Source organism: Lontra canadensis, unplaced genomic scaffold (genome assembly GCF_010015895.1).
Source record: "Lontra canadensis isolate GAN:19392208 unplaced genomic scaffold, GSC_riverotter_1.0 scaffold31, whole genome shotgun sequence".
NCBI classification, from domain to species: Eukaryota; Metazoa; Chordata; class Mammalia; order Carnivora; family Mustelidae; genus Lontra; species Lontra canadensis.
The window spans coordinates 13,354,834-13,382,412 of NW_022631025.1; the positions used below are offsets into that span (position 1 = coordinate 13,354,834).

The 27,579-nt window shown below is 36.8% G+C and overlaps 1 protein-coding gene across 2 annotated transcripts; it reads left to right on the top strand.

Moving 5' to 3' along the window:
* Positions 1-2,221: 2,221 nt before the first annotated feature.
* ANXA1 (annexin A1) lies at positions 2,222-27,222 on the top strand. 2 transcript variants are annotated; one of them, XM_032866637.1, is made up of 13 exons: positions 2,222-2,227; positions 17,431-17,510; positions 17,605-17,713; positions 18,232-18,326; positions 19,152-19,265; positions 19,705-19,795; positions 20,035-20,114; positions 20,304-20,360; positions 22,254-22,347; positions 23,208-23,303; positions 24,559-24,617; positions 25,987-26,109; positions 26,986-27,222. In XM_032866637.1, the coding sequence occupies exons 2-13, from the start codon at positions 17,445-17,447 to the stop codon at positions 27,037-27,039; spliced, it is 1,038 nt and encodes a 345-aa protein (XP_032722528.1). In that variant the 5' UTR covers positions 2,222-2,227; positions 17,431-17,444; the 3' UTR covers positions 27,040-27,222. The 2 variants fall into 2 exon arrangements, with proteins under 2 accessions (XP_032722528.1, XP_032722527.1); XM_032866636.1 differs by lacking the exon at positions 2,222-2,227 and adding an exon at positions 10,667-10,851.
* The last annotated feature ends 357 nt before the right edge of the window (positions 27,223-27,579 follow it).

A 27,579-nucleotide genomic window follows, 5' to 3' on the forward strand; every position in this document is an offset into this window, starting at 1 on the left:
AAGAGTATAATCTGCTGACTGAAATCACCTTATGAGGCAAAAGTACAATGTCAAAATCTGCACTATTTGTGAGTAGACTATTCAGAAATTCCACACAGCAAAGAATGGTAAGCGTCCTTCCCAGGACAGAGTCTCTAACATAGTGCAACTTGTGTGTTTAGCTTTAAGTCCTGTGAAGGTGGTAAATTTTGGTAGTATTTTTAATCAAATTCCCCCTGACTGAAAGAGCAGCTAATACATGTGATTGCTAACTTTTTTTTTTTTTTTGAGACCTAACCTGTGACCGGATAGATTTGAATCATTTTGCCAAATAACTGAGTATATGTTTTAAATTTTGTGTGTGTGCTCCTAAAATGCGCAAAGCCCTCCGGACAATTATGGTATGAGTAAGAATTCATCTTGAAAAACGTAGTCTAGGAGAGGAGAGAGACGATATTAAAAACAGGCATACTGAAAATTCAAATGAAATGATTCTGTATTCAAGATCCAGCCAATGTGCTGTTTGCTTTCCAGAGAAGCCACCACTCCTTTCTATAGAGACTTAAAGTTGCGCTGTAGAGGACTGGCTGTTAAGTTGGGTCTGAAAATCTGAATAGGATTCCAACAGAGAGAAGCTCCAAGTCAGAGAATGACTAGCCCCACACATCAGTCTTAATGTCTTTTCTAAGTCTCCACGAAGCCAGCAGAAATAAAACATAATGTGTTCAGATAGCTGAAATAACTTTACTGTAATTCATGAAGCACTTTGGTTTCTTTAAGACGTAAGTGCTTTAAGCTGTTTTGAGTGGCCTCCCAAGGGGAAAAATGTGACTTTTCTACCACTTCTCCTGGAAGAGAAATGAGTCATTTGAAAAAAATTTCTTTTTTTTTTTTTTTAAGAGTTCAGGTTTCCGTTTTAAGCCTCTGCCACGTTACCACTGAACTACCTATTAGTGAAAAATACAGTTATTCCAAGCAATGGAATGATATTATCTTGCCATTACTTACCTTCTGACAGGACTATGCTCTCCCCCTGACAAATCTCCCTCCCCTTCTTCAACACTTTGGGGCAAATTTTAAAGTCGTGACTCATCAAACTGCAGTTACACATGCTGAACTTTGGTAACTCCTTCAGCAAAACAGGTTTGTTCACAAAATGGACTCCTCACTCATTTTCTCAGAGTCTCTCTTACGGTAGTGACATTCACCACACAACAGCTCCCTTCAAAGCAGTACTTGTTTTCACAAAACCCCATCTATAGAGTTAAAAAAAAAAAATCTCATGGTGATATGAAACTCAGTACACTCAAGCTACGTAGAAATGTAACTTAGATGTTTTGGTGTAAAGGAAGTTGAGGAGATACTAAATTTTAAGAAGTCCATGAGGCAGTTTTTCTGATCTTCATTTCATTTCCATATTGCAAATATCAAGTGCTGTAAAGAGTATTTGCCTAACCCATCATTTCTAATCCTGGTGAGTTTTTTTGTGCTCTCTCTTCACCCAACTAAGCCCTTATTCTCTTGACACTTAGAGTACTTTAAACAAATTTACCTGTGTTCACAGCAAATATGCCTCAGCCCCAGGCAGCTGACTTCTTGTTCACCCAGATGGAAATTAAACCTCAATGTGCATATTGCAAGCACCTGCCACAGCCTCTTAAAAATGCAAGACCTTAACCAGGCAACAGGGATATAGTTTCAGATAGGAAGAAGAACTACATTGGTACCCTTCATCGGAAGGGTAAGGATCTTTAATTCTCTTGGATTGTGCACTGTACACTCATTAGCTGCATTTAAATTTCTTGGGGTTCTTCTGAATCTGGCTATCGCATGAGGAATTTAGAATTGTTTCTTTTTCACATTTTGCTTATTTTTAGTCTTTCCAAAAGACTCCTGGTTATGTAGCAGATTTAGGGAAAATGTTAGAATTTGCATGTTTGGCTTTGAGCTTAAAGATGATCTTGGTTATAAAATGTGTGCCGCGTTTCCCCCCGCTTTTTAGCTTATATTTTGATGCTTATTTTATGACAGTTTCATGATCTTCCATATTTGCATGGATGTATAAAAAATATAAAATATCTAAAAAAATTCAAAGATGATTTTTATATACTAGCTAGATACACAGAAGTCACTTCCCATAGTTTTTTTTTTTCTTTTTTACAATTATGGCATTGTAAGACATCTCAAATCATTCCATAATTAAAATTGGTTTAAAATTCCATGCCATTATTATGCATGGAGAAAAAAGGTGGTGTGTTGTTGTAAAACCCAAGCATTATCTGTTACCATCAAACTAAGTTACATCTGTCTTGCAACAGGGAAGTGAAAGAGGTTGTTTAGGACTTTGTCAAAATTAGAGATAACCATTTGCTGTAGACAAGATATTTTTATTTTTTATAATATCAATACTTCAGGACACTAGGAGATAATGATCAGTCAAAAGTTTATCTTACTGTCCAGCTATTTTTTTTAAATCTAAAATAGTGCAAACAAAATTTATCTTTTCATCAGTGAGATAAATTTCTTTTCAACTGTAAGAAGTTTCTGGACCTCACATTCTTGGGGATGCACACTAAAGGATTTGTTGATCTTTAGCTATAATTCTATAGTCATGACAAGGCAATGGCTTCATGAGGGAGGCATTCTGAGCCACCCTTTGCCTTCCTTACGACCATAAGAATCTCTAGTCTCAACTCTGCTACATCAAGGAGGGAGGGTCACTGGAAAGGATTAAGTAAGAGGCAAGTAGCAATATTTTCCAAACAAAGAGAAATTTCTCACAGAAATCCATTAAACATTACATTTTATCTCCATTATAATATATGTATAATTTATCTCTGGACACTGGGCTCATAGATTTTTTTTTTTAAAGATTTTATTTATTTATTTGAAAGACAGAGATCACAAGTAGGCAGAGAGGCAGGCAGAGAGAGAGGAAGGGAAGCAGGTTCCCTGCTGAGCAGAAAGCCCAATGCGGGGCTCAATCCCAGGGCCCTGGGATCATGACCTGAGCTGAAGGCAGAGGCTTTAACCCATTGAGCCACCCAGGTGCCCCTGGGCTCATAGATTTAGCAGGAATTACAAAAAACAATACCGAACACTCAGAATTTGCTAATTCACTGAATTTTCTACAAGGAAAAAAATTATTAATCATATGCTAGTGGGGCTTTAAGTCTATACGAGGGCATTTAATCAAGCATGTATTTGGTTAAATGAGTCTGTAATAGAAATTTATAGACTTTAAACAGAAATTTAATTTCTCACAGTTTTGGAGGCTAGAAGTTCGAAGATCAAGGTATTGGCGAGGTTGGTTTTTTCTGAGGGCCATGAGACACGGACTTGTTCCAAAATGCTCTTTCTTTGTAGATGGCTATCCTCTCCCTGTGTCTTTGTATTGTCTTCCCTCTGAACATAGGTGAGGTTTCTTGCCACTACTTCTCTGTCTCTGCCCCTCGTAGGACTACATTTGTTCTACCCAAGGACTCAGTGTTCCTCTTTTTTCTCCCATCAAATGATCAAAAAAGGAGGCTACGAGGAGTTTCTCTGTGGAAGAGATATCCCTCATCCCAAAGGGTAGTAACTCTTGCTCTGTACCAGATCTCCGTCTCTGCAAAAGCTTCTGAAAGCTTGTTCTCTTCAGTATCCTGTTTCCCCTGTTACTCCAATTCTTTCCTTTTAATGATTTTTTATATTTTCAATTAAAAATATATTAAGATTTTCTAATTCTACTTCACAATTAAGATCTTGTTTCTCCCCATCTTCCCAGCATGTTATGCAAGTATATGTGTATATCTAAGAGTCGCCAACACTTTCCCCCACATTCTCAGCTCCTAGGCTCTTCTCAAGCCACTTTTTCTCCAAGATGCTTCCAAAACTCTTATCCATATAATGTCATGTATAGAGAAATTCGAGATTTACAGAATAATGGAAAGTACAGAGAGTTCTATTCCCTCTACCACTGGCCTTGGTGTCCTCTATTATTTTACTTTTTTAGAAGTTTTTAAAATTTATTTATTAGAGAGAGTGAGCATACACACAAGCAGGGGGAAGGGCAGAGGGAGAGGGAGAAGCATGCTCCCGGCTGAGAGGGGAGCCCAGTGCAGGGCTCGATCCCAGGGCCTCAGGATCATGACCTGAGCTGAAGGTGGATGCTTAACTGGCTGAGCCACTCAGGTGCCCCTCAGTGTCCTCTACTATGAATATCTTGCATTTGTCTGGTGCATTTGTTATAACTGGTGAACCAACATTGATACATTATTATTGACTAATGCCCTACTTTTACATTAGGGTTTACTTTCCATGCTGTACAGTTCTGTAGATTTTGCCAAGCACATAGTGTCATGCATGTAACATTATAGTATCACGCAAAAGAATTTCCCCCCCTAAAAATCCACCTACTCGTCCCTCTCCCCTCCTCCTTACCCCTGGTAGTTATGAATCTCTCTGCTGTCTCTACAGTTTGCATTTCGAGAAAGTCATGTAGTCGGAATCCTAGAGTATAGAGCCTTCTCAAACCCCTTATGTCATTTAGCAATATGTATTTAAGATTTTTTCATGTCTTCGACGGGATTAACACCTGATTTTATCGTTGAATAAAATTCCATTGTGTGGACATACAAGGGTTTGTTCACCTGTTCACCTCTTGAAGGACATCTCAGTTGCTTCCAGTTTTTGGCATTTGTAAATAAAACTGCTAGAATCATTTTTGTGCAGGTTTCTGTGTGGACATAAATTTCCCAAGTCATTTGAGTACATATCTAGGAGTGCAATTGCTGGGTTATAAAAGATCTTGGAAACTGACAGGCTATCTCCTAAAAAGCTGTGCCATTTGGTATTCCTACCAGCAATGAATGAGCGTCTTGTCAGTTGGGCTTTTGAGTTGAGAAGTATCTATTGCTCATACAAATATTGTTATGCAATGAGTTCCTACTTTTTTCTTTTGCCACCGAAAGGTTTTGCTCCAAGTGTGTTGACACAGAAGGGAAAATCACTGTGATGGCACAAAGTACCAAGAGTTATAGAAGGATCTGTGTACAAAATGTGTGGTAGTTAAACTGGCATTAGGAAACCTGAAATTTCCCAACTTTGGCTTTAAATAGCTCCATTGCTTTCCTTGAGCTTAGAAAACAGAGTTTGACCTCCTGATCTTAACACACATAATTTTCCTCCTCCAAAACGTCTTGAAAATTTATTGGAATAAAATTAGTTACAACAGCCAATGTGACAGTGTTATACTCTCTCTCTCTCTTATTTTTTAGGATAAAAAGAGAGGAAGGAGGATTCTATATGCAAAGATAAGACAGATTTGTGCAACATCAAGTCACTAATTCTAGCATGATCCTGTGGATGGAAGTGTCAGAAATGACTCACCAAATCATCTACTGACTTTTCCTCAGTCACACAGGAATAGATACTAAGCCACCACTGAGTCTGAGTTTCTGTCTTCTCTAAGATTTCTCAACTACAGAAGAAAATATAGAAAGGCAGAGAGACCCAAGCCTAAGTATGTTAGCTGTTTTTGTTTGGTGGACATTGGAATTATCACAATAAAACAGAAAAAATGTAGCATTCATCTAAGTTATAAATAAAATTAGCCTTTACCTCCAAACTCACACCAGGAGCATAGCAGTAAGCCCAACATAAATGAGTTTTCAGTACCTTTTCTTTTTACTTAGGTCGTACCAGAATACGAAGTTTCAGAAAATCTAGTGAAATGGGAAATGGGACCACCTTGTTCTTTTTCCCAATGATCTCAACTGCTGATGACCAGCTTAGTAGTGGGACCTGAATTAATGCCCCAATGTCAACCGTTGCTGTGGTCATGCTAACACAAATGTATACGAGCAGATTCAAGTCGACTATCTGCTTTAGAGAAGTCGAAACCCATGTTTCTCCCATGACTAAGAATCTTTCGATTACTCCCTTAGATCAGACCAATTATTTTGTGCATATGAGGTGTGTGTAAGTAAATTTATTTAAATTTAAAATATTAAAAATTGAAGTAGAAAGTTTTGCCTGTTTGTGAACATTGTACAGAGAATGAAAAAAAAATGAAAACAATTTCTACAAATCAATAAGGAATAGGAGGATGGTCCATTAGAAGAATGGGCCAAAAACTTGAATAGGCAGTCCAAAAAAAGAATATCCAATAACCAACATATAAGTTGGTTATTGGATATATATATATAACATATAACCAACATAAAAAAATGCTCAATTTCATTAGTCATGGAGAATGGTAAATTAAAACTCTAAGGTAATACTACTTCATAACACCAGAGTTGCTGAAGTGAACGGACAATGTCGAACACTGAGAAGGCTAAAGAACGACTGGATTTCTCCTTTACTGCTGCGTTGGAACGTACGTTGACACAACTTTGGGAAACTATGTGGCAGTCCTGACTAACGCTGAATGTATACATACCCCGTGCAACTAGCAAAAGGATCGGAAGAAACGCACAAAATACTTACAGCCGTATGTTTGTAGTAGCCAGAAATTAGAAACATCCAATATTTGACTAGATAAAAAGATAAAAATATAGTGATATAGTTATACAACAGGATGCCATAGGACAATGAAAATAATGAAAAGCCATATATACATATATATGTGTGTGTGTATATCTATACACACATACACAAACAATAATAATATCTGCGATAACGTGGCTGGATCTCACAAATAGGACATTGGACGGAACACTCGACACAATGTCTGATTCCTTTAAACATACAATTTTGAAATTTTTAAGCATATAAAAGTAACAAAAGAAGACCATTATAACCGCCTTTGTATCCAACACTTAAGTTTAACAAATGCTACTTATTTCAGAATGCTTAAAAAAAAAAAAAAAGATGTACGTATGGTGAAAAACCCGAAAAACCCATACTCTTTGGCTTTCACCTTCCTTTCTCCTTGGGGTTAACCTTTACCCAGAGTCTGTAATTGTCCTTCTCAATCACACTATTGTAATGTTTCATATGTGAGCATTTCTAAAATATATACTATTGTTTTGATGTTTAAATCATTTTCTTCAGAGGATACTGCTCTTTTTGATTAACATTATATTTTTAGCATGGATTCAAGGTTATTAATCTAGTTTGTTCCTCTTATATCATTTTTTTGGATAATTTCTCTACTGATAGATAACTGGGTTGTTTCATTTTATGGATAATACAAGTGATATTTCAATCTTCATTAGTATACATAACTCCTTATGATATAATTGTATTCTCTCGATTATATAATAGGAAGACACAATATTTTCTACTTTTCTTGGGTATGTGTACTTCACTCCTCATCTTCAATCTTTTTCAAGCTTTTTAAAACACAACATAACATTCAGTCGGAATACATTTATATCTTTACATCGGGCACTCATAAATATATACACATATCACATAAGCTAAGTGTTCATAAAATGGTATTTACTTTATAATATATGGAACACTCTGATAGTTTCCATGATTTTCCTTTTCATCTAGTCTCTCCTATTTTTTTTTTTTAAATCTTGGTCAGTCAGTACATAGTAAATCGACTTCATACTCTACTAATGATTTTGACCTAGACATTGAAACACACTGCTACAGATGTGCCTGGATATTCAAAACCCCAAAAATTGTCTTGCTGGGACCTGACCTACTGAGAAATTTCTTTTTCTTTCCAAAGTCCATTGGGATAAGGAAATTCCAATCTCAGGAATTCCAATCATGGTTTACTTTGCGGGGGAGGCAGGGTGATTCCTTTCATTTTTTCTTGCTGAATCCTTAGCAAGATAAACTTATCAAATATTAATCCGTCACATTCTCAGCCTCCCACACTGATGTTAAGAAAACAAAGTTCCCTCCACTTGTTCTATACAGCTAACTTTGTCTATTTTTCCTTAAGTGAGGTCCAATAAAGATGCACTCATTTGAACTTCACTATCCATGTGACGACCTCATTACCTTGAGCAGGTAAAATTTAAAAAGTGTATATATTTTTTCTGTTGCATGTGATGTTGGGAATAACTGAGTATTAACCATCATCATCATCACCCCAGTAACTCAGTCTGTGTGTGCACGTATGATAATTGACTATTGATATATCCAGAGGTAAAGGGAAAACCCATTTAGAACATTATATCTCAAAATGTTTTAACCCGTGAACACATTTTAAATGCCAACTAAAGCAATGTTTCCATGGACTGTGGACAGCAGGAGTGAGGAAGCCTGGATGTGGATAAAGTTTGGGATGAGTGAAATGCTCTTCTTGGTGATTCTGAATATACGTCTTTCTCCATATGAGAAGTAATGCATTGAACAGACCCTAACATAAAGGGGTGCGAGGAAATCCCTTAGTAAACCAGATCTTTTGCTGGTGGAGTCTTAGGCATATACTTTTGCTCTGTTAACACATAATGTGTGTGAGAGACACCATATGTTGTCTCATTGTTTTGCTTCCTCTTCCCTATCAGGCCTACTCCTAAAGGAGCAGAAATAAATAGGCTGTGAAAATGTAACACATAGTGGTTGCTTTTAACGATCTTTTTTTCTCTTTTCTTTTCTTCTCTTCCTTTACTTTTTGGTGTCTCTCTCAGTAAAGTAACTGGAGCTGGTGACTCATCTTATAAAAGCAGCAGGAGTAGTGAGTCATGTCTCCAAGGTTGCAGTATGTGGCATTTCAAATGCAGAAAACATTTAACTCCTGATTATCCCTCAGCTGTTAATGATAACATATGCTATGCTTTCTTTTATTTCCACAAATCCACTTGATTATGTGGGTGGAGGAAGTTTCCAACAGATTACTAACACCAATATTCCCATATGATTAGAGACTTCTTTACTTTTTATATTTGGGAATTTCACTTGCTTTTAGAGTTATAGCTGAAAGTTAACTTTGAAAAAAAATTTCTTCTAACTTTTTGTTCTCAATTCTTCCACAAGGGCCACATTTATTGTTGCTATAAAGGTCAGCCAGTACCTTACAAATCCAGGGAGATAAAACAATTCCTCTGGACTTATGCTACTGTATTATTAGAAAGCTGGTCTGTGTCTGTCAAAATGTAACGCAATAATATGAAACAATTAATTAGGTAGTAGCTAATTAATTCATTCAACACATACTTATGCTGGGTGCCAAAGATATAAATTGGCATTTTCTCAAATATTTAGATTAGCTGATCATCCTACGTCAGGATATGTTGACTTCATTGAAATTAGCATTGAGAATTTAAAAACTGATGATATTAAGAAAGCATTTTCATTGATTTTTGTAAAGCTTACACACACACACACACAAACACACACACTCACACACATATAGTAGCGTATATATAATTACCTGAAATGTCTATGAGGAAAAGAGGGAAAAGAACAAACCACTAAAATGTCCCATAAACTGAACCACACACTATGAAAGAGTTTATACCTCTACATAGTTCAATGGAAATACATAAAATTTTGTTAGGTTTTGTGAAGAATAAAATTGAATCACCACCGAGGCTACCAAAACAAATTTCCTTTCTTTGTGTCAAGTAGGAAGTTTCTTAAGGCACCTGTTTTGTAATAGCTTTATTAATCCTTTCACTTTACAGTTCTAGTTATCTGGTTTATGTTCAACTACTCTAGAATGTCAAGGATGTATGCATGTCTATCTGTAACACTCATTCTATATAAATAACTGTAAATAGGCCTTCTTCAAAGGCCAATACCTTTTTTGAATGTCATAATGATCATATTTCTAGCATTGATTTTGTTTACAATTTTGGGATGATCTGGAGCTTTATTTCTTTTATATTTCTAATTTATATCTATAAGCTATATGCAAGCACAATAAGTATTTATTTAATTTAATTTAATTTTGTTTTGTTTTGTTTTTAAGTAGGCTCCATGCCCAGTGCAGAGCCCAATGGAGAGCTTAAACTCACAATCCTGAGATCAAGAACTGAGCTGAGGTTAAGAATTAGATGCTCAATCAACTGAGCCACCCAGATGCTCCAAGAAATCTTTTATTTTAAGGCAGGAAAATGCTGGTAAAATATAGATAAAATGGGGTTGCCTGGGTGGCTCAGTGGGTTAAAGCCTTTGCCTTAGGCTCAGGTCGTGATCCCAGGGTCCTGGGATCAAGCCCCGCATCGGGCTCTCTGCTCAGCGCGGAGCCTGCTTCCTCCTGTCTCTCTGCCTGCCTCTCTGCCTACTTGTGATCTCTGTCAAATAAATAAATAAAATCTTTAAAATATATATATAAATAAAAGGTAATCAGCACTGCATGATGTTAAAATGTACAAAAAATATATTATTTCTCAATTGTCACAAGAATTCTACTGTTTAGACAGCCTGGATAATTTTATCCCTATTTTACAAAAAGTAGAAATAGGTTCAGGGAAATTAACTATGTCCCCAAGATCACATAGTAATAAGTGATGGAGCTGGGGATTCAAGCTGAAAGGGTTTTCTTGGGTTTATATTGAAGTTTATACATTTTTCATTTCACAATCTGTTTAAAGAAGGGTGCCAATCATTGGTAACAGGATTGGGGTAGACAGTCCTGTGTTCTTGAAAACCTACTGCATTCTATTTTTTTCTGGAAAAAGTAGTGCAAACTAAAGAGGAAAAAGAAAAAAAAAAATCTGTCCTTCCGGGTTTTTTTCCCTTTGTGCTGTCAGCTAGGAGTTGGTTTAGTGAATAGTTTTGCAAGACTTGTTTCACTTTGTTTCAGAGGAGGCTGAGCCACACATTTCAAACAAAGGGCAACCAATTACTAACTTCTGGTTGCTAGGTGTGGTCCCCTTTCGAACTCCATAAAATCAGAAGCACAAGGCTTCACTTCTAGTAGGAAACGTTCACAGGCGAATCTCTCTTCACTGCTTTGGAAGAAGTCGGGGAAAAAGGGTAAGTCTTAGTTTCCTTTTTAGTTAGTTTTGATTGTTTGGAAAACTTTTTCCATCCTGATGTTACAGGTTACTGCTTCTCCAAGGTTTATGGCTGCCTGCATTTCGTTATGTTTTGATAAGTCTTTCTGTAAAATCGCATTGGGTATTTATATTTTGGAAACCACAAAATCGTAATGTTTCATTTTACTTAAGAAATGCAGTTTTACAAATATGGACCGTTTGCTTAATACTGGCTTATTGTAGTGTTGATGAGTTAGCATGGAAAAAAAATGGAAAGAATGTGTTTTCCTCCCACGAGTTATACATTTCCAAGAGCTGTGCGAGTCTTACATGGAAATCATGATGGAGGTTGGATACTTATGGGCAGTTAGCACAGAAAAGCAGAAGTGCCAGAGCTGGGTTTCAGGAAACCATTTCAAAATAGCAGGATTTCTTAATTTTCTTTTTTGGTAAGAATCAAACAGACTCCGACCTCAGTGATAATCATTCCCTTTGTAATTAACATTTGAAATTACGTTATGTTTATTCTTGCAGCATAAATAAATAAGAGGATCCGCTTGTTAATCATTTCATTTAAAGAGGGTGTGGCCACATTCTGTAGTCTGTGTCACAGACAGGCTTTTCCAGTGCTGCTTTGAAAACCTAAGGGGAAGGGAACTATTTCCTGGGTGGTGTCAGATTAAGTTCTTCCTGTGAATGCCAGCTGGGTCCTCCAGAAATTATTCTGTTTAGTAGCATCTAGATTGTGAATGAGAACTTATGGCCATAAAACTCCCCAGAAAAGCACAAAGCAGATCTAAAGCAGAGTTTTTAACTGCTGTTGGATATATTTGCAGAAGTGAGAGAATTTGAATCATAATATAGCTAGCTAGAGTTCATTACAAGAGTTCCTCCAAGACCTTTTCTCTTAGCCCATTTCGAATGTTAAATTAAATGTCCTGATGTCTCACTTTTTAATGCTAGCTTGATTAAGAAAGGTGTGCTTTTTCTTGCCCTGTTTATGTCTAAAATTACACATGGACTTTGAAAAAAGAATATTCCCCTCTGCACCCCAGAATGTTACTTTGGTAGCTGGAAGAGAAGGCACATTGTAAGATGATTCAGATGTGGTGAAGTGCTGGTTTCCTGATTCTGAAAGGGCCTCCTCTCCAGAAGTTACGATACCACCCTGGCCTCAGGCCCAACCACAGGAGGCAGCCAGCCAACACCAGACTGATGTGGACAAAACAGTTCATAACATTATTCAGAGTTTCGTGCTTCTTAAGTACCATCTCGATCAGAAGATCTGCAAAGGTTAATTTCTGTGTATGACCTTAGTTTGCTGAGTTGGTTGTTCTTAATCCTCTCTAGACCGTAGAGTTGTATTTGAAATCAGAGCTAAACAGCTAAACCAATGGAACTATTATTTTTCCGTGATTAAACCCAAAGTGGTTTTTAGAGTAAATGAGTTCATTTTTCTTTAAAATGGGATAAGATTTTATCAGAAAGATCAGAACAGATACAATTTATATAATATCTTCCTTAATTATGCTAATTTTCTCCACCTCCATCCACTTGAGGTGAAATTTAAGTAGACACTTCAGAGATCTCAAGCATTTTAGATACTGTTTGTTCCAATATGCTTACTTTTACTAATGAAGACCCCTGGAGAAATTAAATGTTTTCTTGAGGCCATACAGTCCGTTAAAGAGAATCAAAATAGGGTTCAGCACTCCTCAATTCTTATTTTTATATCCTCTAGTTATGGGAAAACATTTGTTAAATGTATGGATATGTTTCCTGAGTAATTAGCACTGGTACACTGCTGATTCATTCAATAACACTTATTACCATAGTGAAATCCAGGGATTGAAGCAACCTAATGAATAGTGGGTTAGCTCTGCTCTCATGGTAGTGCTACTGGGGAATACATATAGGTCAATAGAAGGTAATTATCCAGAATGGTAGGGGCTAGTGCACTAAAGGAAGAAGCCTTGGGAGAACACAGAAACTCATCCAGCTGAGTGTTGAACCAAGGAAAGATTTCCGGAGGATGTGAGGACATCTATGCTGAGTCCTTTTAGAAGCAACATTTTGGCATAGGAGAGAGAATATGGAGGAAGAAATGGTATTCCAGATAACCCTGTCCAAAGACCCAGAAGCAAAACATTCATGAGACTACGTTTTGTAAAGTGGTTCTTGTAAGTCATGCTGTTGTATAGTCTAATTGCCTTCTCTCACACGGGTAGGTGTGGAAAAGCTTTGTGAAATGTACGTTCAAGGGAAACACGGAGTATACAAGCCAAATCATTGAAAAAATAAACACCCGAGGGCTAGGGCGAACCCTGCCCCAGTCTCCATGGTTTCACTGTTAATGAATTTGATTCTCAAGTGTGAGCTATTTAAAAATAACATTGCTGCCACTGTCTTTTGGTCATTAGTTTAAAAGAATATATAATCAGAAGGCATGAATTTATGTATGACTTAATGCTTGCCACTTCCGTCTAAAACACTGCCAGGAAATCACACCATTTTTCCCAGGTAGAAAATAGGAATAAGGGAGTTGTCCGATGCAAGGATTAGCTGCTGTATAACTGATCATTCTAGATCATACTAGGAAGGCATGAGAGGCCACAAAACTCAGCTTCTGTCAGATCTTGGAAGTAAGTGGTCTTTCATGAGGCCAAGAGAGATTGAAATTGTGATTAACAACAGCAAACAAACACTTTTTGTAATCATTTTAATCATTCAGAAGAGTTGCAAGAATATTGCACAGAATTACCATAGCCTTTATACCCAGATCCCCCAGTTGCTAATATGCCACATTTGTTTTATCCTCTTCCCCCTTCCACCCTCTCAATGTATTTTTTTCTGGAACATTTGAGAGAACACAACAGATATGATGTGCCTATGCCTCTAAATGACTTCTGTCTCTATATATTAAAAAAAAACAAGGACACAACAATAGTGCAGTTTTTAAAAAATCAGGAAACTGATACAAGCCTTAGTTTCTCAAAATTTTGAGTTGGTGCAATTACTAATGTACCCATTTCTGGAATGCCTTTATCTTCTAGTTTAGCAAGCATGGATCCTGCATTCTACCTAATATATTTTTATGTGTCTTACCCTCTTTAATTCCTTGCTGAATGAGGAAGATCACTCTTCTGAAACATAAATATACAAAAAAAGACTCATCTCTAGAAAGTTACACATTTATGTACAGATAAATGAGATTGGTTGGCAGTGCACGTTCACAAACACATTTAGAAGAAACTCTGAAATATTAATTTCCATATAGGTCAACCTATCTATAAATGACCAATTTCATCTTCAAATTAGATGCTGTTAAGAGCTGAGATAAACTTGGTTTCAGAGCTCATTAGTAGCCAGATTTTATATATATATATATATATATATATATATATATATACACATGGAGCCAAGGTATATTAATAAAATAAGCTCTTAATTACCTACTATAAACACTGCAACTAAAAAAAAAACAGAAAAAATAAAATCTTTTGTGAAGTCATAGAATTATCTAGTTTACTTTTTGAACTGTACGGTTCTATTTTCTAGGTCAAATTATTCTCTGAATAGTAATGGTATCTGATATTTGTATAACATGTAGCAGTCTATAAAATATGTTTGTATATATTATTTATCTATAGTTAAGCCAAGTGTTGTCTTTCTATTATTGAATAGGTTAATGCTGGTTTTTATGCAGAGGGTAATTACTGAAGAGACAGAATGATTTAGCCATTCAATTTGGCCAAAAAATTTTTTGTTTTTAGGGAATGTGTGCGCTGGTCGGGGGGAGAAATAAAGGTGTAGGGGGGCAGACTGAGGGAGGGGCAGAGGGAGAGAGAGAATCTTTAGCAGGTTCCACACCCAGTGTGGAGCCTGATGGGGGCACCATCCAACCCTGAGATCTCCACAGAAGCAGAAATCAAGAGTTGGAGGCTTAATCGATTAAGCCACCAAGGTGCCCCACTCCCTGCCTTTTTTTTTTTTTTTTGGCCAAAATACTTCTGCTGTGGTATTTGCAAGGTTATGTTGCAACTGTTAAAGATTTCTACTAATATATGCAGTTGACATTAAGCAATTAACTATTAGTACATGATAAAATCTCTTTCCTTCAGGGCAGTTTCTTATATCCTGCCACTATTCCTGTGCTTTTAAGCTAAGATCTAGTAGCTATTATTTGGCTGGATTGAGATTCTATTTTCCTCTCATTGCCTTTCTGAGATCGTCTCTTCAGACTACTTTTCTTCTCTAGGCCATGATTTTAGACTATCCAAATTGTTTCAGATGACAAGATCTAGGAACTCAGAAGATATGTTACAAAGCTGTCTCCTCTGTAGACTCTGTTGTGTCATATAAATTATTCAGTCCCTTTATTTTTGTTGTTCTGTGTTATGTAAAGAAATTGATGCATTATGTGAGCATTTTTTAGAAGTGAAAAAATGGAGAGTGAAGTTTTCATAAAAATTATTTTGAAGTTGTGAGATCCATTTTTAAAATTATATTTGACAGTATTCTTAGTCTCTGGTCTCTTTTGAAGTTTTTGTTCTGTTTGGTTTTCTAATTGAAAAGAGTGGAAATACTGGAATGCTTATTTTGCTGATGGGAAAATACTTTTCTAAGTGACCAATCGCATCACTCATTTTGAGGCTTCTACTTTATGAAGGGCATAGATGAGATTATAAAAATGGGAATTTCAACTACCAGAAACCTTGCCAGAAATTGCTAGACGTTCTGGATGCGCCAACTAAATAACTGGAAAATGAAACTACCCGTGCCAACAGCAATTGCACCAGATTACGACTGTAATGGGAACTAAAACCTCGTGCAAAATTGTATATCATGACTTTACCTCAGGAAATAACTTCAAATTTATCAGTTGCTGGGGGGTGGGGAGGAGATTACTTTAAATGAATGCACAATATATTGGTTCTTCTCACAGATGACAGAATAGTAATTTGAACAATCCCCTGATAATTAAGTGGAGATAGTTTCTGCTTTAGATATGATTTCCCTCACGTATTTAATCTCATTACTTGAAACTGAGGTTATTTTTCAGCAGGTGTGGCTGAAATACTTTGTCTGAACATGCTGTTCAGGGATCAGGTTATGAGTCTTATTCCTCATGAGTCACTGACCTTCATATCAAGAATTTAAAACTACTGAGATTACCCTTCCAAACTCTTTCAGATGTATTCACGGTCATAGTCTCTAGAGGGATAAACAAAAGGGTATGGAGAGATACATCGACCTTAAACATGGACTCCTAAAAACACATCCCCAGACAAAAAGGATCACTGGTAGCTTCTTTTGTAGATAAAACAGGGAACACGTTAGGTTTCAAACACGCTTCAGATCTTAAAAATATACATGACTGATTAAATAAAAATGCTGCTGATCCATGATAGCCATTCAAAAAATTTCAAGATAGAGTTTGCCAAAAGGGGGCATCTATGTTGCAACCTTTACCCTGGTGCTTCCTGTGAGAACAAAGAACCCGTTACAAAATCGGAGGGTTTTTTTGTGTTGGGTGGGAAAATATGAACTAGTATTTAGGACAGCTCAACTAGGAAGCAATGTGAGTATAGCAATTACTCCAAGTACTGAAATAATCTTATATCAAGGAATGGAAAAGGAAACTGAATTATTTGAGGGAGAAATACCATATTCAGATGGTATTTCTGAATCTTTATCAAACATCTTTAACATTTTGAGTCTGAATCTGAATTTTGAGACAGACAGCAGACTGCCACAGATGGTTTTTACCTCATAAATGTAAAACTTTATGCTCTTTCTCTAGCCATTACTTTTCTTTAAGCCCTCACCAATCCTACACAGATTCTCTAAAGGTCTACAAGCAGTCTCCAATCTTTCATCCTGCCCATCTCTTAGCCATTCTCTATGATACAGGATAAGTGATCTTTCTGAAATATAAAAGGAATCATGCTGCTGTCTTTTTAGAAATCCATTCATGTTTTCCTAAAGCTTTGGAGATACATTTAGACTTCTTTGATTGGGCTTCTGTCAATATTTCTTGCTTTGGTAGATTTCTTTCCGTGTCCCAAATAGGACAACCTCCTCTCTGTTTTGTTCTCTTTAACTTTTCTGTCAGGTTAATCTTGACTCATTTCAAGAGAGGCTCAGATCATCCAGCACAGCCTCTTAGCTTTTGTCTTTTTGCACAGGAAGCACACACTCGCTGACACAAGGATGCTGTTTCAATATTTTCTGGCCCCTCAGTGCTTGGTGGATGGTCTATAAATTTAGATCAGTGAAGTAAATCACCAACCCCTCTCTTCAGCCTGTATGTTTACTTGTAGAACCATAAGACCCCTAAAGGTTAGGACTGAATATGCCAAGAAAGAGCCAAGTGTCTGAGCGGAGGCTATGGGTTTCTGTTCCAGGGTAAGACTCTCCTTGTAAAAAGCTTACATCTAGCATTTTGTTATGCTCCTAAAGTAATCCATAAGTAAGGTCAAGGCTACTCTGCGTCTTGTGTATGTGAGAGAGTAGGGTGATACAGATGTATAGTAAGTTTGTGTTTTGTTATAGCATCTACCTGTTTTCTTTCCAGATACTTCTTTCAAAATGGCGATGGTATCAGAATTCCTCAAACAGGCCTGGTTCATTGAAAATGAAGAGCAGGAATACATTGTAAGTCAAGTGACCATAAAATAACTTCGTTAAATATCGGAATAGAAACTAATGAGAGTGAGTGGACCTGACTCCATTTTTCTCTCATCCACAGAAAACTGTGAAAGGATCCAAAGGCGGTCCTGGCTCAGCAGTGAGCCCCTATCCTAGCTTCAATCCATCCTCGGATGTTGCTGCCTTGCATAACGCGATAACAGTTAAAGGTAAGTACGTCTTCCCCAAACAGTCCCCTCCCGGACGTTTCACAATGGCCATTTGAATGGCTATCAAAAAAGGGACATATGCGGTGGAAAAAGTATGTTTCATTTTGAAGATAAAAAAGATTTCTTTGTCAAACAAAGATGTATTTCTTTTCTCAGCACTTAGGAAATTTGGTCAAATCAGTAGACTCTCGGTTGCAATGACTGATATTTTTACCAGCTCACTGCTAGCAGAAGCTCAATGCGGAAATCAACTCTGCTCACATTTAGGGTTTCAGTTGGGATCAAACAGCGCAGCACAGAGGGCCAGGAACAATTTCCTCTTTCTTTCTCCTTCAAATGGCTGGAGTGCCATCTGAAATGCTTCCTTTTAATACTGCCTCTATGTCCTAGGCTTCTGTCACTTACGTTTCTTAGTTTTCTAGAACTTCATTTGGACCATCTTGGTAATGAATTATTTTATGTCAGTTATGGATGATGACGAAAATTGCTTTTAAAGCTTCGTGGCCTTTTATTTCCAGGTGTGGATGAGGCAACCATCATTGACATTCTAACTAAGAGGAACAACGCACAGCGTCAGCAGATCAAAGCAGCATATCTCCAGGAAAAAGGAAAGGTAGGTCGGAGTGGGAAATTTCGATACTCAGTTTCAATTACATTTATGTCTAAGCATGAATTTTGAAGCTAGTTTTTTCAGTCTCTAACACTGTGTTCCCTTTACAACTAAGACTAGGATTACAGTATTTACCCTCTTGATTGTAATCAATACTAGCAAACTTCTGGTTTCAGACATTAGCTGTCTTCGTTCTTTGCAGATGATGTCTCTAATGGAGACCAGTCTTTAACTTGAATATAAAAGATATCAAGAGAAGTGTTGGCAATAAGGATTGTGTTCAGACTGACATGTGTTTTTTGCTGAAACTTAAAACAGCAATTTGATGTCTAAATGTATATCTATATAATTCTACTTTAAAAGTAAGCTTTGTATTTTTTATACCAAAAATGGGTCATTTTTTTTTTTTAAAGAGTACAGTTAGAAAATGATCTAAAGCCAATATCTGATGTGAGCTTATTTGAGCAGTGCAAACTCCAAAGCCTGGAAAATCACTAATGCATTATTTTTAAGGCATTCTTACTTCTGTTTCTATCCATACACAAACCCCTGCGTTTTGAGATTTGTGATTTCCTCCCCCTGTAAAAGATCAAGGGAAACCTTAAAAAAATCCTTTTCAAGTTAACAATGAAGGCAGTACATTGCATTGTAATCACTCTGTGTCTAAAAAAAAAAAAAAAAAAAAAGTAACATTCTAAATACCATATTTTGTATCTAAAAGATGGCTGGATTTAGAAATCTTGATCCTAAAGGTTAGGTAACCCTATATTGCTATATCGCCCAGCATGTCCATTATTGGAAGCCCTGACTCTAATCTTTTTGTTTTAGCCCCTGGATGAAGCTCTGAAGAAAGCCCTTTCTGGTCACCTCGAGGAAGTTGTCTTGGCGCTATTAAAAACTCCAGCCCAGTTTGACGCTGATGAACTTCGTGCTGCCATGAAGGTAAATAACCTGGGTGAAGCAAAATTCCTTTCCTCGGCAGAATGAATAGGTCAAGTCTCCTTATATGTCCTTGTTATATCCTTCTACCTAGTGCTGGCATGCACTAGGAATGAAATAAGTGAGCAGGAATAAAATAAGTGAGTAGAATGAATGACAAGTTGATGTTGGCAGCTGTATGACTTTCATTCTCCTCGTGTTGTCTGTCACTGTACGGATTTCTATACTTCCCTTTTTGTGTCTTTGTGCAAAGTAATGGCTTTAAACCCATTTTGTTTTTAGAGCAATATAATAGAGTTGATTGTGATTATTAAACATTGTGGATTTTTACTAAATACTATGGGAATTTACTAAATGCTAGGTTCAAATGAATTCTGGGACCCATAAACTAGCAGACGCTTTTGAACAAAGTTTTTCTTGCATTTCTTTTTTTTAAATTCAGGGCCTTGGAACTGATGAAGAAACTCTGGATGAAATTTTGGTATCAAGAACTAACAAAGAGATCAGAGAAATTAACAGAGTCTATAGAGAAGGTACGTTTCAATGCCCAACCGTCCAAGTTACCTCAGTTGGAAACTAAATCTGATAACGCATTTCTTAAAATTGAATGTGGATGTTAATGATGGGGCTTTGGGGATTCTGCAGTGTATAATATTTCTTCATTGTTGGGCATGGGTCTGGCACAGGCACTCTGTTACCGGACAGCATTCAAGTTGCTAGGGTGCCGATTTATCTCTAGTTTACTGCAAAATACGGTCTTCTCATTTCTCAGAACTGAAGAGAGATCTGGCTAAAGATATCACCTCAGACACATCTGGAGATTATCGGAATGCTCTGCTTTCTCTGGCTAAGGTATACCTCCTCTGGGTCAGGACATACTTCTTCCTTTATGAAGAGTAAAATGAGATTCTCTCTCCCTTGAAATAAGCACTTGAGTCTCTTTTTCTCAAAAAATATTATTTATCTGATTTTAAGGGAATTAAGCAAGTCATGTGATTACATGCTAGAAAACAACTTACCAGAGAATGGGATTTTTTTCAGGGTGACCGATCTGAGGATTTTGGCTTGAATGACGACTTGGCTGATACAGATGCTAGGGTAAGCAAGTGCTTGCAAATACTCCTGGAGTCGACTTTCCTATGTCGGATGGGTCCTGAGTTAGCTGGGATTACTGCTTGATACCTCTACGTGAAAGCTACGTGAAAGCAAATCTGAGGTCCTCTGGAGACTGATGGCTCCTAGCATTTATTCCCTTAACGATGCACACCCATCCTGTGCTTGGAGAGCTCAAGAGAGAAAAACGTGGTCTTTATGTTTTTAAAAGATTTCATTGTCCACAAAGTAGGCAAGGATGGAAAGAAAAGAATGAGAATTTGATTTGTCATTCATAAGAATCATTTTGTTGAGAAAACTCTGAATTTTTATCTTACCATGTATAAAAAAGGTAAGAATAATTTTTTAAGTTAAGTGGAAAGAGTGGGCAAGCACATCGAACATTCTTTTACCAGTGAACAATGGACTGGTTTATAGACGTTCAGTGTATATTGTAAAGACATTATAGTAAAGATATTATAATTATAAAAATTGTAATAATGTATTTATATACTTTCAAGTATATTGACGCACATAGTTTTGGTGAGGTTATTTATACAGCATTTTTATATTGCCAATGGATTCATTGGCAATATTAGATAAACTGTGCCATTTTAGGGCCTGGATTTTCTGTTAAAGGTAAAAAAAAAAGAAAAGAAGCAAACAAACAAAATACCCAACTATTACTTGCATATGCTTTCCTCTTGGGATAGTACTGTATCTATAAATTCCTCACAGGGAGTCAGTAGGATAGAAACTCATGTGTCCATATCCCTTCACAGTGCCAGTACACTACCTTTCACATAAAAGGCATTCATTAACTTTCTGTTGAGTAAATGCATACATTCCAGATGTTTGCTTACAAAGTCCAAAATACCTTATGTCCATCAGAAGTTGGGCCATTTTAACAGAAACTGTGTAAGCATATAAAAAAAATACAAAAGTCAGTATTTGAATAATTGCCTATAATAAGAAAATGATTTTTATTTGCCTGTGACATTTCCGAATTTGCTTTCTATCTTAAGACTAACAGGGCTGCTAGATGTATATTTATGGAAGCTACATGGATTAGTGTGGCCCAGGAGGATGACGGCAATTAACATTTCAAAGTTAACAGAGCATGCTTGTGATAATAAGGGGAGGATTATCTTTTCCAATTACAAAAGAGGAAAGTCTGCAGTTTCATAAGGTTAAATTATTTATCTAAGAGTATAGAGCAACTAAGTTGCAGAGTCAGAATCTGAATCCAGAAATTTTAATATCAAAAATTCAAGATCTAGGTTATGTTTGTATTACTGATGTATTAGTTACTTTGAACAATTAAGAGTAAAAAAAACTTTTTTTAGAGGATCCCATGGAGTTGTCTTGATATAAAGCATCATCTGAAAGCAAGTTAATAACAGCAAATACTTATTCTGCAAAAATATATTCAGTCTCTATTGTTTGCAGGGTTGCCTTGAGACATACTGTGGAAGATACTTGAAAACAAACTAAGGTCCCTTTCTTTAAGGAACCTGCGTTCTTGGCATTGCCTACTGGCATTGAACTAGACACGCATGAAGGAGCTGCGTAGAAAATCTCTGAAGAGATCTAACATTCCTGTGCAGATATCAAGTCAGCAGACAGTCAGATGTTTATGTTTGTGTTCCTTTTTTCTTTTTTAAGATTTCATTTATTTATTTATTTGAGAGAGAAAGAATGCACAAGCACAGGGAGTGGCAGAGGGGGAGAGAGAAGCAGCCCCTGGGCAGGGTGCCGGATGAGCAGGGAGTCCTATGAGCCAGGGGATCGATGGACGGCTTGATCCATCCCAGGACCCTAGATTCACGACCCGAGCCAAAGGCAGACACTCAAGCGACTGAGCCACTCAGGTGCCCCTATGTTTGTATTTCTTGATAGGCTTTATATGAAGCAGGAGAAAGGAGAAAAGGGACAGATGTGAATGTGTTCATTACTATCCTTACCACGAGAGCCTATCCCCATCTTCGCCAAGGTAAGAAAAAAAAAAGTTCCTGAAAACTGTTTATAGTAGATGCAGTTTTCTTGAGGGCAAATAAAAGAAAGGAGAGAGACAAGCCTTCTTCAGTGTCACTCATACCAAGTGGATGTAGTGCTCCTGACCATTTACTGCTATTTGTGCTTCTGTCCAACTTTGTACAGCCACCATTTTGTAAGAGTTGAAACACGCTTTGTGACTTTGGCAGGCAGAACACTATTTAATTATCCTGACTATCTCTACGCCCCCCCCAAATATTTGTAATAGGTGTGACAAATATACACATGAAATTACAATGAAGAAAAACATTAAACTCAGGACTAAGTGAAAAAAATAAATAAATAAAAGCACAGAGATGCTCCCAAATGAAAAAGCAACAAGAGTTCTGTCTTTCACGCACTAGATTTGGCTCTGAACCTTTTGGAAGCCAAGGCAAAGGGGGACATCCTACTGATAACTTGAAGTTCATTATCTCATAATAGCACATTGATTTTTAAGGATAAAAATAAGAGACATTTCCTGCACAGATCTTTCTATAAGGGAAGATCCATTTGGTATGGCATTTAGGTCTGAAGTACTAAGTGTCATGGTTGTCAGTCACATGCCAGTTCTAATAAATGTCAGAACTTGCGAAAACTTCCCCAAAATATACAGAAGCACCTAAAATGGCCACATGAGTTACATTCCTAGGAGGAGATGAAGTATCCAAAATATGCCTGGTTAAATGATTAGCTTTAAAATGTGTATTTTGAAATTCAGTCATCCAAAGGAATGCTTTGCGTCAGTCACCCTGATTTTGCTAGTTTGCTAAAGAACAGGATGCTTTGTACCTCTCTTAGTTTAAATTTCATATTCAGTGTTCCAGAAGTACCGCAAGTACAGTAAGCACGACATGAACAAAGTCCTGGACCTGGAGATGAAAGGCGACATTGAGAAATGCCTCACGACTATCGGTATGTAGTCATGGAGGGGGAAGGCTTTTCTAACTTGAAACGGTCAATGCTGTCCCACAGTTAACAACAACAACAAAAACAGGGGTGCCTGGGTGGCTCGGTTGGTTAAGCTCCTGACTCTTCATCTCACCTCAGGTCTTGGTCTCAGGGTCATGAGTTCAAGCCGCAGGTTGGGCAGTATGCTGGGTGTGGAGCCTCCTTAAAAATAAAGGAATACATGAATAAAATAAAATGAAAAATTAAAAAAAGCAAAAAACTAAGATATAATGAACTTGTGTTTTATATAGAGGGAATGTGGAAGATAACGACTATAAATATTTAGCTAAAGCTGTATAATGCCTTCTTAATAATTACATTAAAATGTTATATTAAAGTAATATGTTTAATATAATATTTGAATATGTAATGTCATATTTATAATATTCTAATAAAATAATAATTTTTCCAAAAGGTGGACAAGTGGGAAATACTTTCTGAGCATTTACTTATGCCAAGTGACCCACCAGGCTGGGCATGGCTTGGGAAAAGTCAGAGTGCTCATTAAGAACATGGGGTTTGGAAATAAATAAATGCAGATTCAAATCATGGTCTGTCACTTGCTGCTTGGGTCATCTTGGACAAATCCAGAGGGATTAGCTCAGTAGGTCTTCAGAATAAAAAGGCTTTACAGGGGTCCCACGCTCTCCCGATGACCTGGGAACCTATGTTCTAAAGCAGTGCTTCTCAAACAGGAAAGTGCACATGAATCTCCTGGAAATCTTCTGAAAATGCAGATTCTGATTAAGCAGGTCCACGGTGGGGCCTTCAGATTCTGCATTTCTAACAAGCTCCCAGTTTGTATCAGTATGTTTGGTCTATGGATCACACTTTGAGTAACAAGCCAGAGAATATTACTAATGGCTGTCTGTTCGTGTTTCATCTGTGAAGGCAAGTCCTATTTCCCTTAAAAAAAAATTCTTATTATGACATGAAGAAAGTATTTACTCTATGCCCATATGACTTTTAACACCTGCCAGTTTCCCCACTTCAAGGGAAGTTGCCATTGAGTGGATTTAAGATAGAGGAGATAGTGATGTTGTCAGTGAAAAGATTCCTCAAGACCACCGTCTGGAGAAAGCTTTTTATAGGCCCAATAGCCCCTATTAAGTGGGGGATGAGGAACTTCGAGAAGTGGAGAATGGAATCTGGTTGGTAAAACTTTCACACGCGTCTTCTCGTGCGGGACTGTGTCCACTAAAGTGTGCTTGTCTTGCAGTGAAGTGCGCCACAAGCAAACCGATGTTCTTCGCCGAGAAGCTTCATCAGGCCATGAAGGTATAACATTCTATTTTCATGCTTCGCTGAGGGGTGAAATTATTGTTTGTGGAGAGAAAAACAGAAAACTTCGTATTGTTTGTAAACCACACTTATTTTCATATCTCCCCACTAAAAAGAATCATTGTTCCATGTAATGCAAGAGGCCATACACATAGTTATTGGGAAAAAATTCTGTCAGATTTGTTGTATTTTTTTTTACAGTTAAGGTAATCAGGTGAGCCTGTCAATAATTTGTGGTTTTCTTGGTGTTTGCATAAAACCTGAGTCAGCAGAGAAAGTTCTGTACCTTTTCTTTGATTGAGTGATTTTAGTAACCTACTTCTGCTAAGGTTGTGGGTTTTATAATTTCCTCCTTTCTAAGTTTCACTTGCCTTTTTTATTATTCTATCATCCATGCCCTAGATTCATATTTCATTCTCAGATTTTAAAATGTCATTTTAATACAGAAGTGGAAGGTGTTATTGAGATAGATTTGCAATCCCACTTCAGCCACTTTTCACTTGAACTTTATTCTCTAGCATGCATCAGGGTGCCACCTGTATGCAGGTATTGTGAAAAGTTATTAGGTTGTCTTTTTTTTATCCTTTACAACTCCAAAATAAGGAAGTATTAAGAGAAAAAGTGGGGGAGAGAGGGAGAGAGAGCTAACCATTCAGTTAATGGAAAGAGTCCTTCTGAAATGATACATGACAGGTATCGTGCCCCCATGTGGTAGGCAGTGGAGTCCCAGACCTCATGCCTGCTGCTATCTAGGCAGGTAATTATCTAGGTGGGTAAGGACGAACACCTAGTATGACAGAAGAGCAGGAGGAGTCAATGTAGACTTGCTGTCTGCTAAACGAAGACCTGATATTTGAATAGGAATTAACTAGATGAGAGCAGCGGTGGAAGAGCTGGAGGGAAAAGTTGGTCCAGGGGAGGAGTTAGCATGACTCTAATAATGAATGTAATGAGGCCGTTGGTGCAGAGTGGAGGAGGGTGTGGAATTAGGCAGGCATTGTAAACCCAGATAAAATGATTCCTTTTCAGCCTAAAACCAGCCAAAGACCATGGGGGGTTTAAAACAAATGGATTCAATGGTCAGATTGCAATTTAGAAGGTTCACATTATTGGTAATTTTTGAATAGTTTAGACAAAAAAAAGCCTGGATGATGGAAGACAGTGAGGAGGTTGTAAAAGTTCTTACATACAGCTGATGTGGCAGTTGGGTTCCTGTTATTTTATTTCTACCTGTGTGGTGTGTGTGTGTGTGTGTGTGTGTGTGGTGTTTTAATGAATGAACAAAAGAGCTTCACATTCAGACCTGCCCCTGCTTTATTAAGAGTATGCTCTGAATATGACATTTACCAACACTGCTTTTAAACAGGGTTCTGGAACTCGCCATAAGACCTTGATCAGAATCATGGTTTCCCGTTCTGAAATCGACATGAATGATATCAAAGCATGCTACCAGAAGCTGTATGGTATCTCTCTCTGCCAAGCCATCCTGGTAGGTTGTGATTTTCATAATGCTGCCTCCACAAATGGCAGTCCTCTTTGCAACTTCTCCAGAGAGAAAAGTGTGATTTACGTATCTGTGGATTTTATATGTAAAATTAATTAGTAATATTAGGATATGTAATTTATAAGTAAATTGAACTTTGATTGGACCAGTGAAAAATGACACAGATTTTTCAGTAGCCATGGAAATACTTAGTTTCCCATATATAAATTTAGCAACCAAAATATTTTAGTAGGGAGATATAGTGATTTATTTTGCAATGAATATCGATCAGAGATTAGAAACTTAATTTTCTAAGTTTTCCTTAATTTTGTTACACATAATGTGTTAAAACATGCATGTTTAAATTTTCATTATGATGTTAAGAATAAAGAGAAAGACAAGTCAAGGTTTTTAAACTTAATGAAAGATTGAAAGATGACTATTTCAAGTTAAGTTGTCACTTAAACTGGATAACTAAATCTACCAAGGAAAGGTGAGAAAATCATAGACTTATCACTTTCTCCCTGGTGAGTGAGTCAGCTAGCCTTCACTATGATATGAAATTATGGTGTGTTAAGCTCACTCAATTCTGTGTGAAATTTCATACTTGGAAAATAATGGCTGTAATATACAGCATATCAACATAATCTGAATCTTGAAAGCTATTGTTTTTTATATAATAATTGATTAACAAATATAACTTATCTGCTATATTAATTATATTACTTAAATAATATTATAAAAGATCCTGGAGTTTGCATATTGTGATATATGTTCTATACCTGTTAATCTATAAATACTTAATTCTTCTATAATTAAAAATACCTTATGTTGATTACCATTTCAGGTGGTATTAAGTATACTCTATTTCTTAACCAACAGGATGAAACCAAGGGAGATTACGAAAAAATCCTGGTGGCTCTCTGTGGAGACTAACATTCCTTTGATGATCGCAAGCTTCTTGATCAGAAGACTTTTAATCCTATCTTTTCATTCCATATCATAGACTTAAATGGGAAAGTTTTCTCAGCGGGATTACAGTCTAGCTAAATGCTTTCTGAAAAATATAGCCTATAAATCATTTTTATATCACAACTCCATATAATAGAAGTTTTTTTTTTTTTTAAAAACAACTATATTTATCCCAAGCTATAAAAACTTCATAAGCAGGTTGTTCTAGTAACACTACCTGAGAAAGATGTTTGTGCAATAGAAAATAAAATGATTTTGCAGGACAATTGTGAATCATTGGTTCTTTGTGTGTGTGTGTATGTGTGTGTGTGTGTGTAAGGCAGTTGTTTAACTTTGTATCAAGGAAAGGAGCTTGAATCCTAAATTACAATAATTTAATGAAATTGATTTTGCATACTAAAATTACTAAGAAATTTAAAAATATTCACAGAGTTGGAAAATGGACTCCTTACATTGTATCACCTGGGTGCAGATAATTGAGAGCATGCCTGTGTCATATTGGAT